Below are 13,982 nucleotides of genomic sequence, written 5' to 3'. Positions count from 1 at the left end.
GAGAGAGAGAGAGAGAGAGAGAGAGAGAGAGAGAGAGAGAGAGAGAGATAGAGAGAGAAGATAGCAAGTAGATAAAGGCTCCTGTTACCAAGTCTGCAGATCTGAGTTCAATCCCCAGCAGCCAGAGTGGAAAGAGAGAACCTATTCTGAAAAGTTGTCTTCCAACCTCCAGGTGGTGTTGTGGCACTTGGGTGCCTAAACACACACACACACACACACACACACACACACACACACACACACACACTCACACACACACACACACACACACACACACACACACACACACGGGGGGAGGAGGGGAGGAAGGAAGGAATGGAGTGGGGAGGAGAAGGGAGAGAGAGAGAAAGAAGGGGGACCGGAGTGATAGCTCAGCAGTTAAGAGCACTTGTTCTTGCAGAGAACCCAGGGTCCGTTCCCAGCAACCACATGGTGACGGTCCATAACTCTAAGGTCCTCTTCCAGCTTCTTCAGGCGCTGCGCACATGTGGTGCACAGACATATATGCAAATGAAACAATTCATACACATAAAATAAATAAGTCTTTGTTAAAAGAATTTACATCTACTTATATCAGTGTGGACTGGGGGCACACACGTGCCACACATGTGGAAACCACAGAACAGCTTGTCAGGGTCTGCTCTTGGCCTCCACCATGAGTCCTAGAGATAAAACTCAGACCATCAGGCTTAGCAGTAAGCTGAGCTCTCTCTCTCCTAACCAAGAGCCAAGACGTAATAAGGAGGACCATCTTCCTCCTTCACAGCTCACCAAATGACCTAAACTCACTTTGTGTGGAGTTCTAACAAATTTCCCAATGCTTAACTTGCTAAGATGCCTGGCAAGGATGCTGGAAGCCTCACTGCAATCTTCTTCTTAACCTGATATACAATAAGCCCCAAAGTATTACCCCTAAAATCTTCAAGACATTACAAAGGCACACACTACTAATAAGCAGAATAGTTTCTTCTGTCTGGTAGGAACAATATATTTGGACATTTTAGAACAGATGAAAGTGAAATCTCATCTCACATAACTCTACATGTTTTCCAAAATTCAGAAAATAAAAAGAATTGTGTCTTTGTGAAGAAGGAGGAGGAGAGAAGGGAGGAAGGAAAGAAAGAATGGAAGGAAGGAGCAGCACTGAGTGAAAAATTTTATATATAAAAGAAAACAGCAGGGTGAGGGGGAAGGAGAGAGAAAAATACCTGAGGACGATGTGTGTATTATGGGTGGGAGAGGTTGACAATGGATTATAATAGAAATTACTTTAGAAAATCATTTTGTTTTATACATGGTAATATTTGGTGGTATGTGATTATATTAAATTGAGAAAAGTATACCATACATTTAAAAAAAAAAAAACTTCAAAAAAGAAAACAACAAATTTAACATGTTTCCTTCAGTTCCAGGGACATTCTTGGTTAACTACACGGCAGGTTTCTTAGAAAGTAACAATTTTTAATGGTTTGGAGCCAGATATGGTGGCACATGTCTACAAGTCTAGTACCCAGGAGGCTAATGAAGGATCGCTGCAAGTCTAAGGCCAATATGGGTTACAGAGTGAACTCAGGGCTTGGGATAATAGTTAAACTTTGTGCTTCTTTCAATTTTAAATAATCACATATCATCAAACTTCACCATAATTATGCGTGCTATATGTCCTGCAAATCTTTACAGAGTAAGTTATCATGTAAGACAATAATTTGACTATACATCCTTCATGACTTTCAGTGTAAGGACAAAGTTACTGCAAAAAATCCTGAACTGCATTTATAGTTGCTGAGATAAAAAGTCAGTAATTATATCTTCTTGGACTGAAGATGCTATGACCAAGAACAGAGGAAGAAAAAAAAAAATAATCACTTAAGATATTTAACTGAAGGCTGGAGAGAGGCTCAGAGGTTAAGAGCCCTGTCTGCTCCTCCAGAGGTCATGAGTTCAATTCCCAGGAACCACATGATGGCTCACAACCATCTATAATGAGATGTGGTGTCCTCTTCTGGCATGCAGGTCTACATACAGACAGAACACAGTATAAATAAATAAATCTTTAAAAAAAAAAAAAAGACAGAGTCAAGATATTTAACTGAGAAACATACTGCTGAAACTGAATTTTAAAAAGTCAATAGGAATATTTTCCTTTTAAAAGGAAAGAGTGTTTTCCCAGTTTTTGTTTCTTAAAGTGAGGGAGGAACAGAGAGAAGAAAATGAACTTAATGTGTAGCATTATCTTTGCAGTCATGATTTCCAGCTTCATTCTGCTAGGGTACACTTGAGAAATGGATTCTACAAGTCACTGTGGGCCTGTCCCAACCCACGTTTAGGCCAAGAAATAATTCTGATCAATGGGACAGTGCCAAACAGACACAACAGGTTCCACTCGCTGGTCAAAGTGGGTCAGTATGAGCAGTAAGATATAATTATTATTGTAGTTCATTCACTCACATTGAAAGTATGAAGAAGAGTCATGAGTCCATATCGACTAAAATGCAAAATAATAATAATAATAATTTGAATAAAGATTATAAATTGGATAGCCTGTATTACTTTTGAATCCTTAAGTCAAAAGTGTTATTATTATGATTCACTTACCACCAAAGGGAAATACAGACTTTATAAGCATTAAGTACATAGTGTTTTCTGGCTCAAAGAAAGATGCCAACAGAATGATCCCGTAAACTGTTCTTAAAAACATTAAGACTAGCCAGATTACAGCCAGAAGTGTTTTCAAACATGTGTAAACAGTTTACGGTCAAGAAGATGAGAAAATTGCAAGATATCATCAAACTCAAACGCCTCTATAACAAGTATTGTTGTAAAAATTTCTAAATGTATTGAAACCTTATCAAGTGAAAAGGTGTTTAAATATGATATATATCTTCAGAATTAAAATCCAAAATTCAAGTCATCAACCAAGAGGCTAGCAAGTACGCCCTTATGAGGGCCAGAACCAAGTCGTGTGCAAAAGTTTAACCCCGGTACTTGCTTCAGTTCTACAAAATGTGCATCAGCCTCTGAAATCCGAAGTTGGTCACAGGGAAAAGAAAATAATTCTATATGTGCACTTCACAGATACGGAAAGAAGTCAGTGTCTGTTCGTAGGTATAAAATTGAAATTTCAGGAGGATGTAAACAGCATAATCCTTGCCACAAATAGATTGAGAAATCAATGATTTGTTTTCAAGTTTGACTCGAGAATCTCTGCAATGGAATTTCCAGTAAGATTATTTGTCTTATGTTTTAACGTTGGGTTTTTGGTTTTTGTGGTTGTTGTTTTTTTGTTTTTTAAGAAGGCAAACGTTTTTCGACCCTAGTAAGCGCTGGTAAATGGGAGACGGAGGAACAAAACACCAAGGGCTCCAAACTCTTCGACTCCCAGTTTCGCCATTCGGAAATCCGGCTGGATGTAACCCGAGCTCCCCGCACGCCCCGCCGCCCAGCATCCCGAGCAGCTCGCGTGCAGGACTGCGCGTGCGCGAGCAGGCCTGCTCCCCGCCCCGCCCCACCCCCACCCCCAACGCTCGCGCGTCTCGAGCGCCGTCGTGACGTCTGTCGAGTTTAAGACCCTCCTAAAATGCCTCCCGACGGCTGCGCGCCTGCACGGAAAGGCGGGCGCCCTTCGGTGGCCTCTGGGGACCCCCAAGGCCCCGGCCATGTGCCGCTCCCCCCCCCCCCCCCCCCCCCCCCCCCCGCGGGCGGCCCCCCGCGGGGGGCCCCCGGGGCCCCCCCGGGCCCCGCCCGGGGGCCCCCCCCCCCCCCCCCCCGCTCCCTTCCCGGTCGGCTGCAGCCACGGGCGGGTCCGACGGCGCCGCCGCGCGACTTCCGGGACGCGGAGCAGGGAGGGAAGCCCGGGCAAGGCTAGCCTGTGCGCCCGGAGAGGCTGCAGCCTCGAGCGGCGTCCCGGGAGCTGTTGGCTCTGGGTCTGTTGTCGCATCCGATACGCGTGCTGATGCCTGCGGGTCCCGGAGCGTGCATCTTAAGGAACAGAAGTGCACCCTTCCAGAAGCTGTCGGGAGCGCAGCCTCCTGTCCAGCCCTCGGTCGCACCTGCCCTGATACCCGCCTTTTGCCTTTGGAGATCACAAAGCCTTATTGCATTTGATCAGATTAAAGATAACGCTCCTTGGATTGGACGTTTACGGATAGATAGTGTGACATGCTTTTAACACTTTACCTTCAAAACGAAAGTTCCGGAAAACGCACCTTGAACTTTCAGCGTACAATAAAATGAATTTATTTAGTCCCAGTAGGTTATTTTAAACTAGTGCTGATTAACACGTCTTTATTTTTTTACTTGGTGTAGCCCCCAAAATTCTAGAGTTTTATTTCAATGAGTTTCATTTAAAAAAAAAAAAATAACAGCAAAACAAAAATAAATAAACAGCCCTTAAGGGATACCTATCATAAATCCTGAGCAAAGGAGAATTTGGAAATCTGTGAGTTCCTCAGAAACCTAAGTTTGGGTGTGTTTATCTTTTCAGGGGTGAAAGATAGTGTAAGAGAAACCCAGCCATCTAAACCCAAAGCCTTGATATTTTAGCTCTATACTACTGATCAGATCCACAAACATTTCTTTTCTCATGTCAGTTTAGTATTTACCCAAAATGCAAGGTAGTTGTGAAAGTACGATTCGTGATATGTGCACATCTCAAGTTCATTGCATCCATTACCTGCCCATCTACTCAAGTTTTTAAATTTTATGTCTACTCTTCAGTATTTGTTTTCTTTGACAGGTACTTTAAACTACACATGGGTTACACCCTGAAAACCCCATCAAAGGTTGAAATTACTAAAGAATGTGGACACAAAGTCAGCATTAAATAAAGTTAATTAAAGTCACAATAAGAACTTATGCGTTCTAGGAAAGAAAATTAATAACGGTGGTAGATCTTTTCAGAGTAATGCCAGTTTGCCTAGTAGGAAGTGTAATGTAGCCAGTCTTCATGGTTTGATTTATAAGACTCCAGTCTACCATGTTTTAATTTTCTAATGATGTGACATCCGGATGCACTCAACAAACCTTTCCTGAACTGAGGACACCTTCTATATGGCTGTGAGGGGGTTAATAACCATCTCTGACAGCTGGTAGGTAAAACATTAATAAATGTGTTTTGCGCTTATCAGTATTTTCAGCCTATGATGGGTGGGGTTATCAGGATGTAACCTGTTTGTAGTTTAAAATAACTATAACAGGAACCAAGTGGTGATCAGTGGCCCTGTAGTTAAAAAACTTGAGAAGATGGGCAGATGATGGATGCAATGAACTTGAGATTTGTGCATGCACAGTGACTCATCCTTTCACCAATACCTTGCATTTTGGATGAATACCAAACTGGACTTTAAAAGTGACTTGTTCATGAGGTTGTCTTAAAACTAAAAGTTGCAAAATAATAAATCACATCATAATGTATTTTGTGTGACACCCAGAGGTTTAAGGCAACCTCTTACTCTTACCCTCCTGAAGTCCACAGTTCAGAGTCCTCAACTGTAATTTTATCTACGTGATAGCTCCTGAGCAAATTTGTAGCATAATTTCAGTATTTTTCAATTTTGCTGTGCTATTTTCCTTTTCATTTGGGGTTTGACAAAATTGCACAGAATGGGGTGTCTATTAAAATGCTCCACAGTTTACATTTTTAATATTTCATCCTCTTAATCTGTCGAAAACTACTCAACTTTTATTTTCCCAAAATGTTTATTTTAATAACTTATTATATCAATTTTTTACCTAAAGCATTGAGGCTCAAACAAACATTACGTGCAAGATGACAAACTAAACTGTATCATTACTATCAAGTAGAAACCTGGAGTTGCATGAACTTTGAATTGTTTATGTGAGCGGTTCTCTTTGATTAGCTTGCCTTCTCAAAACCTAGAATTCTGAAGTCAGAAGTGCACAGCTGTTGCACAAAAAGTGATCACTGATCACCTGTGTGAAGAAAAAAAAAAAAGCTTTGCCATGTGATTAAGCTTCTAACCACTGGGAGGGACTGTTGGGAATGAACAGAGTTGCTCTTTTCCCCACCAAAAATATGGCAGGGAAATGAATATATTATTATAAATATCAGAAAGGATTAATGTGTGGATTGATGGCCAGAGCCTGAATTTATTTTCAACATCTGCTTTTCCATATGGTAGATGGGTACCAGTGATTCTGTGCCATGTCTATTTCTCCTGGCTTTTCTTCTGTTTTCCCCTGCTTGCTGTTACTTACAGCTATGGTCATCAAAATCACTATTTTCCTTTCTTCCTACCCCCCAGCTCTGTGTTAAATTCCAGTAACCCATTTGCTGTGAAGTCTGAAATCTGTCTTGTGAGCAAGCTCACTGGGTGACCTGACTTGCCTTGGGAAGGAAGGATTGATAGGAAGTCAGCATGTTGCGAAGAAGTCTTAACTCGCTGTATAAATCAAATACAGTATGAGAATTCTCCCTTCTGATGAACTCAGGAGGTGTGTGTTCTGACTTGTATCAGTGAGTCCATCTGGATCAATGACATTAAAGTTACAAATGTTAATTCTTATGAAGATTGCATCTAATAATCCTGGCAAGTGGTTCAACAAATGTCTGCTGTTTGCATTGCAACTTTTGCAGCCAATAGTTGGTGGGAGTGATTTAATGCAGCTGGAGACTAGCACTATCATTATAGCCTGAAAAGTGGGCGCCAAGTTTGCTGTACTTTCTCTCTCTCTCTCTTCGGTCTTAGGACCAATTAATGTTAATCAGATGGTACTTCAATTTTTTTTTTTTTTTTTTTTTTTTTTTTTTTTTTTAATGAGAAAAGAAATGTTGAGCTCTGGGGCAGGCCAGTGCTGTTCAATCGGTGAGAAAGCAATGGTTTCATCTGAGGCTGCCAGCCTTCATCTGCGCGCCCCTCAGCCCCACCTGATTTAAAACAAAGCAAACAGTAGCAAGGTGTGACAGCACAGGTGTGGCTCATTTTGAGAATTCGAGGGAAGAGGCAAAGGGGCTGAGGTGAAGGCGGGAATCCTCAGCCGTGCCTCCCAACTTCTCTGGCTGTTCCTAGTGTCCCTGGTGCCTGTCTCATCTGAGGGTGTCATGCCATCGCCTCTAGCCTTGTGTCGCTACCTCCCTAGCCAGCTGTCACCATCGGTGGACTCACGGCCCTGCAGCAGCCCCTTGGTGGCCCCACGGAAGGCAGGGAAGCTCTTCCTGGGAGCCACTCCTCCCCCAGTCCCGCGGCTGCCACGCCGGCTGGCTTGGTGCTCCATTGACTGGGAACAGGTATGCCTGCTGTACAGGCTGGGCTCTGGGGGGTTCGGCTCAGTGTACAAAGCCACCTACCGCGGTGTTCCTGTGGCCATCAAGCAAGTGAACAAGTGTACCAAGAACCTACGTGCATCCCAGCGGAGTTTCTGGGCTGAACTCAACATTGCAAGGCTGCGCCACGATAATGTAGTCCGGGTTGTGGCCGCCAGCACGGACACACCAGAGGGCTCCAACAGCCTAGGTACCATAATCATGGAGTTCGGGGGCAATGTGACTCTGCACCAAGTCATCTACGGGGCCACCCGCTCCCCGGAGCCTCTCAGTTGCAGACTGAGTCTGGGGAAATGCCTCGAGTATTCCCTAGATATTGTTAACGGCCTGCTTTTCCTCCACTCACAAAGCATTTTGCACTTGGACCTGAAGCCAGCAAACATTTTGATCAGTGAGCAGGACGTCTGTAAGATCAGTGACTTCGGCTGCTCCCAGAAGCTGCAGGATCTGCAGACACCCCCTCGCCACGTAGGGGGCACGTACACACACCAAGCTCCGGAACTCCTGAAAGGAGAGATCGCCACGCCCAAAGCTGACATCTACTCTTTCGGCATCACCCTGTGGCAGATGACCACCAGGGAGGTGCCTTACTCGGGCGAGCCTCAGTACGTGCAGTACGCAGTGGTAGCCTACAATCTGCGCCCGTCACTGGCGGGGGCGGTGTTCACCACCTCCGGGAAGGGACAGACGCTGCAGAGCATCATCCAGAGCTGCTGGGAGGCCCGCGCCCTGCAGAGGCCGGGTGCCAAACTGCTCCAGAGGGACCTGAACGCTTTCCGAAAGGCACTAGGCTGACTCCAAGCAGCCTGTGTGGAGATAAGCTTTTAGTTTCTGTTTATTTTTAAAGAAGTAAAAATGGTGTTCAAGAAAACATACCCCTAGGGCATATTTTTAGAAAATAAAGTTACTGAGAACTTCAGCCTGAAGTGTTTTTCCTAAGACTAAGAAGGCTACGGATGTCATGGGCATCACTGCCCCTTTTTGGTTGTGTTGTCCCCTTTCTGGGCTCCCGGCCTACTGTATCATCTCCATAGTACCGCTGTTAATTAGGTTTGTTAGTGAATGGGGGAAAAAAAAAAAGGAAAAAGAAAGGACATGACCGCTCCTATGTATGGAGGAGAAAGTCTATTGTGGATAAAAGGGAGACATAGTCAGAGGCAGAATCATCTGGCTGGGAGAGTCCAGAGTAGACATGACCCTGAGCCATGTGAGGAGAGGTAGGAGGAGAAGGTTAGGTAGAGGGGATGAGGGGAACCAGGTACAGCAGTTAGGAGGCCCCAAAGAGGACAGGTAACCAAAATGGCTGGATTCTATAGAAAAGGACAGCTGGGGGAAGGGCAGCCTGGCCCTGGGCTGAAGAAGTTCATTCCCCAACCCCTGCATAAATTCAAGTTTCATTTTGTCTGCAACAAAACATTTTTTTTTAAAAGAACACTTGTTAGCCAGAAGAGGTACTCCTTTAATCCCAGCGTACAGAATGCCGAGTCAAGCAGAGCTCTGATTTCTGAGTTCAAAATCATTCTGGTCTACAAAGTGAGTTTCAGAACTACCGGCCTGGATACACAGAGAAACCCTGTCTCAGAAAACCAAAAAGGAAAAACAAAAATGGTTGTTTTCATAACCTGTCACTTTGGCCTGTAATCCCAACACTCAGGAGGCAGAGGCAGGCAGATCTCTGAGTTCGAGGCCAGTCTGGTCTATAAAGCAAGTCCAGGACAACCAAGGTTACACAAAGGGGGTGGGGGGGGTCTCAAAACAAAAATGGGGGTGGGTGGATTGTTTGACTTTCCATTCTATAAGAAAATGCTGTTTGTAATCATTTTCACATACATTTTACAAATTGAAGTTAATTATTTTCTTTCAATCAATAATAATCTAAATGACTTGTAATAGCTTATATTTGAACATTGTCATGAGCAGGAAATTTGCAAAAATACTTCTACACTGGACATTTTTACTTCAGATTTGAGGCCAAAAGCAGATGGCAAAATAAAGTTGTTTTGGGAGGAGCAAATCAGCGCCCAATGCAGAGTGAGGGCTGAGTTCATGGGAAAGGAAAGACCAGTAAGATGGGACTGCTTTCTCTAGAAGTCAAGACACTGGGTGCTGTGGATGGGGCTTAGAAAAGGAAGTCATTGGCTCTCATCATTGGGACAACCATCCATGGAGGGGGCCAGGCAAATGCAATGGCTGGAGGAGTTGGTGGCCAATGCTTGGGGTAGAGGCTATGTGTACTGAAGAAAGAGGTGCAGACACTGCAGGAGGAAAGAGACATGAAACGTGTTTGGTTGGGTTTTAGCATGAAGATTTAAGTTTATTTGTAACTGAAAGCTGAGGGGCAGAGGTAACTGGTAAACTTTTTAAAAATCAAAGAGTTGAAAGATAGGGCTATGGAGAGAGTGTAGCCTTGGAGAAAAGGGACATCTCTCCCAGGACGGGAGGCAAGAACGGGGTAGTGCCACTACTAGGCATGCCTTGGGAAGATGTACTGTCTTCCAGGCTCTGGACTTCTGTCTCTGTCTAGAGTGGTTGAGTAGGGGGTCTACGAGTGGAATTCTGGTATACAGATGTTCTCGGGGGAAGCAAACGTCATCCACCTAGGGACAGGTCATGTTGATAGGATGTTGCCTTTCTGTCCAGGTAGCTACAGGCCAAGAAACAGGTCTCTGGCTTATGATGGCTTGTCTTTTGGTTTGGGTGTCATTCAGCAGAAACTACTCTTGGGGTCTTTTCCCAAGCGATCAGTAGGCAGTCTACATACTCAGACTCAGGCTCATGGCTGGGCAGCAATAGCCAGGCTCAGCCTCCAGTCACTCTCATGCCCCAGCAGTTACCAGCCACTGTGCTTCCAGTATGTTCCAGTTACAGGTGCAGCTGGCTGGCTGCACTCTTGAAGTCTCAGGCTGAGAAGTGATCACAGGTCTGAAATATCCAGGAAAAAAATATTGTACTAACCGGTACAAACTCTTTCCCTTTATGTTTTTCTCGAAACAACACACTATAGCCAATATTCCCAACATATCCATTCAACTAGGCATTATAACCAATTGGCAGAGTGTATAGATTTTATGCAAACACAGTACCATTTTATATAAAGGACTTGTGAGGGTCTTGGATTTAGTTCCTCCAAGAACACCAAGAAACACCATATTCAACAAATGTGAAAGATGGTCAATATTTTCCTATTAAATAGATTTTGTTAGGGTAAATGACTTACCCAACTATAGTACAAGTCAGTATCCTGAACCTGTGTAAGATAGGCTATGTGAGGCTATGATGGTCAGTAGATTGGGTAATTTTCAGTGATATTTTCAATTTATTGAATCCAACACCTCTGAAAGTTGTACAGCACCTATACTTTCCTCCCTAAGTGCCTCAGTTAGGGTTCCCATTGCTGTGACAAAATGCCATAACCAAAAAGCAAGCTGGGGAGAAAAGGGTTTATTCAGCTTATACTTCTATATCACTCTCTGGCACCAAAGGACAGCAGGACAGGAGCTCAAGCAGGGCTGGAACCTGGAGGCAGGAGCTGATGCAGAGGCCATGGAGGGGTGCTGCTTACTGGCTCTCTCCACATGGCTTGCTCAGCCTGCTTTATGATAGAATCCAGGACCACCAGCCCAGCGATGGCACCACCCGCAATGGGCTGGGCCCTCCCTCATTGAACACTAATTGAGAAACTGTCTTATAGCTGGCTCTCATGGACGCCTTTCCTCAATTGAGGCTCCTTCCTCTCTGATGACTCTAGCTTGTGCCAAGTTGACACAAAATCAGCCAGTACCCCAGGGTTGTAACTCAGGTAGAATGTTCTCCTAGAATATGCATGATCCTAGCCTCAACTTCCAGAAATACAAACTAATTAGTTTAAAATACAGTATTTCCTTTTATTTTAGCAAAAATAACTATAGTTGGCAAGTTTTAAATGCACTTAAAAGGAACCAGGTGCAGGGTGCATGCCTGTGATCCCAGCACTCTGGGAGGCAGAGGCAGGCAGATCTCTGTGAGTTCAAGCCCAGCCTGCTCTACAGATCGAGTCCAGGACAGCCTGGACTCCAAGGCTACACAGAAAAACTCTGTCTTGGAAAAATAATACACTTAAAAGGTTACAAGGAGCCTGCTTTTTTCTAGCGTGTTAGAATATGATTCTAACTATATTGAATGTCTCATCCGCAGACTGTCATCTAGCTACAACAGTGCCAACAGGTTTTTACTAGTGTGTAAAAATAGAGGAGTTAAAACTCATCATCTCAAATAATAAGATGAAAGAGCAATAAAAACAAATTAGTTAAATGTATATCACAATTAGGGAAAATTAAGAGAATTTAAAAAAACAGGAATAAAGTTAAACATAAGGTTTTTTTTTAAAAAAAAAAGCAAAATAAATAAGTTTGTTAAATAAAAATCAACATATATTCCACTGTGAGAAATAATCACAAAAGTGGATAATACACATCAAAACAAGATTTTTTTTTAATTAGGAAAAATGCTGTTTGCATAACTTTGAAAATGAAACTGAACACCTGGGAGAATATATGACTTTTTAAGTAACTTACTCAAACTAGCCCCAACTAACAAAAAATACTGACAGTTTGTGTGGAAAAAAAAAAAAAGAGTTGTTCAACTTCTTGTCTACTTATCCTATAAGACAGGAGGCCCCCAAGTCCCACTAACTTCTACTAAAGACTGATCTTTGCTATTCAAACAATTCCATTTTTTTTTAATTTCTTCAAAGAGTAGCATTTATACAGAAACCTAATGAAGATTACTTTAAAATAGAAAAGAAAGAAAGGAGTCATAGGATCTGGAGAGATGGCTCACTCAGACACAATGGCCCCAGAAAACCTAGTCTTTCCATGTGGTGGGTCAACAAAGAATGCCAGAATATAAATATCAGGTGGTTGATGTAACAAAACCAATAAAATTTAGAGGGCATGTTTGAATCTTAAGTAAACAGACAAACAAATGGTTTGCAAAGAATTACAGCAGGACCACAATCCTTTTTCTCTCCTCAAATAGCTTTCTTTCACAGCCTTATGAAGTTTGTTCTCTTGGCTCTGAGTTTTCATGGTGATTCATAATAGTGGAGCACCCAAGCTTCTATTCTAAAGTTTCATAGTGAAGTATTTCCGAGGTTGGTAAACCCAACAGCGTATCCCTGCTCTTTCTGTGTTTTAGGAGAGCTGGTGGAGGAGTGACTTTTATCCAAAGTCTCTCACGAAGAAACAACACCCTTTCCACATTGAGCTTCAAAAAATTGATTTCAAGATATTTCTTGGCCAGTATTGCTAAGGAGCTGTCCAATGTTTTACACCTGGGTGTAAAGTCTCTAGAAATGGCAAACTACCTTTCCAGTCTCCTCCTTGCACACAGTCTCCCCCGCTACGATTCTCTGTACTCTCCGAGTCCTTCAGAAAGCCTTTCTTGCTTCTGCTGCTGAGCTTTCTGGAGTCTCTTTTCTTTGAGGAGCACCAGTTCACCTTCTGCCATCTGATCCTGTTTCTGAATCCAAGTGGCTGCCCACCAGCTCAGCAGCCTGGAGGGACTGCTTCTCTATGGCTTTGAGAATGTGTTGACAGCTCCACTCCCTTCCACTTTCCTTAATGGTCTCTCTGCTAGACTGTTAGTGATGCCTAAAAAGTGAGAGACCTTCAACTCAGAAAGGGGTACATATGGGTACACACACAATCCTCCTCCAACCCCCGCAATCTCCTACCCAGGGTTCAGCCCCAAAGCAGTTGTTAGGACTAGAAACAAGCCATCACTTCCACATTTTCCCCTGGTACAGCCTCTCAAGATAGAGTGCAATGCTTACAAAAGAGACTCAGAAAGACTAAATAAATTCTCCTTTAACCTGATTCCACACACACATATAATCAATTTTCTTCTCTTAGTTTTGGTAAGCATATCATGATAAGATAGGGATGCTAGCATCCATGAACTCTAAATAGAAGGTATACAATAATCATCTTGTTATCTCTGCAACTCTAAAATATTTATCTGGGTCGCTTTTAGACTTCCAAATGTTTAAATTTCACAGGGCCTAGAGAGATAGCTCAGCTGTTAGCAGCACTGGCTTCTCTTCCAGGGGATCTGGGTTGGATTCCCAGCACCACATGAGGCCTACAGCTATCAGTGACTCCAGTTCCCTGGGATCTGGCCGACTCTTCTGGCCCCTGTGGGTACCAGGCACACACCTTGTGCACAGTCATACATATAGGCAAAAGACTCACATGCATAAAAAAGAAATTCACACACAGATATCAGCATGATAGCAATCATCTTACCAGAAATCATGGGAGTCATTTTCCCCAAATTTAGGAACAACAGAATGCCCACTATGCTGTGGCTGTTTAGTATTTTTATTGATCAATGTTACTCAAAAAGAGGAAAATTTGAGTTTTGCAACTCTAGCAAGGAGAAACAAATTCTGTTTTCAGAATAAGTACCTGGGGAGAGGGTGAAAAAAAAAAAAAGAGCCAGAAATTTTCAGAAAGAACAAGCACTCAGGAGGTACCAGCTCCTATTAGATGACAACATATGCTATAAAACTCGAACTATGAAAACACCAGATAAGAAGTGTGACTAAGCCAGGCGATGGTGGCACATGCCATAATTCCAGCCCTGGAGAGGCAGAGGCAGGCAGATCTCTATGAGTTCAAGGCCAGCCTGGTTTATAGCATTGCAGAACAGCCAGGGCTAC

The 13,982-nt window shown here is 43.3% G+C and overlaps 1 protein-coding gene across 1 annotated transcript; it reads left to right on the top strand.

Moving 5' to 3' along the window:
- Window positions 1-7,060: 7,060 nt before the first annotated feature.
- On the top strand, window positions 7,061-8,077 carry Mos (MOS proto-oncogene, serine/threonine kinase). Its single transcript, XM_055603150.1, has one exon. The coding sequence runs from the start codon at window positions 7,061-7,063 to the stop codon at window positions 8,075-8,077; it is 1,017 nt and encodes a 338-aa protein (XP_055459125.1).
- Window positions 8,078-13,982: the final 5,905 nt, after the last annotated feature.

Source organism: Psammomys obesus, unplaced genomic scaffold (genome assembly GCF_907164565.1).
Source record: "Psammomys obesus unplaced genomic scaffold, mPsaObe1.curated_primary_1811, whole genome shotgun sequence".
Classification (NCBI taxonomy): Eukaryota; Metazoa; Chordata; class Mammalia; order Rodentia; family Muridae; genus Psammomys; species Psammomys obesus.
Note: the sequence above shows the minus strand (reverse complement) of the source record. Positions and strands in the feature narration are given on the sequence as shown.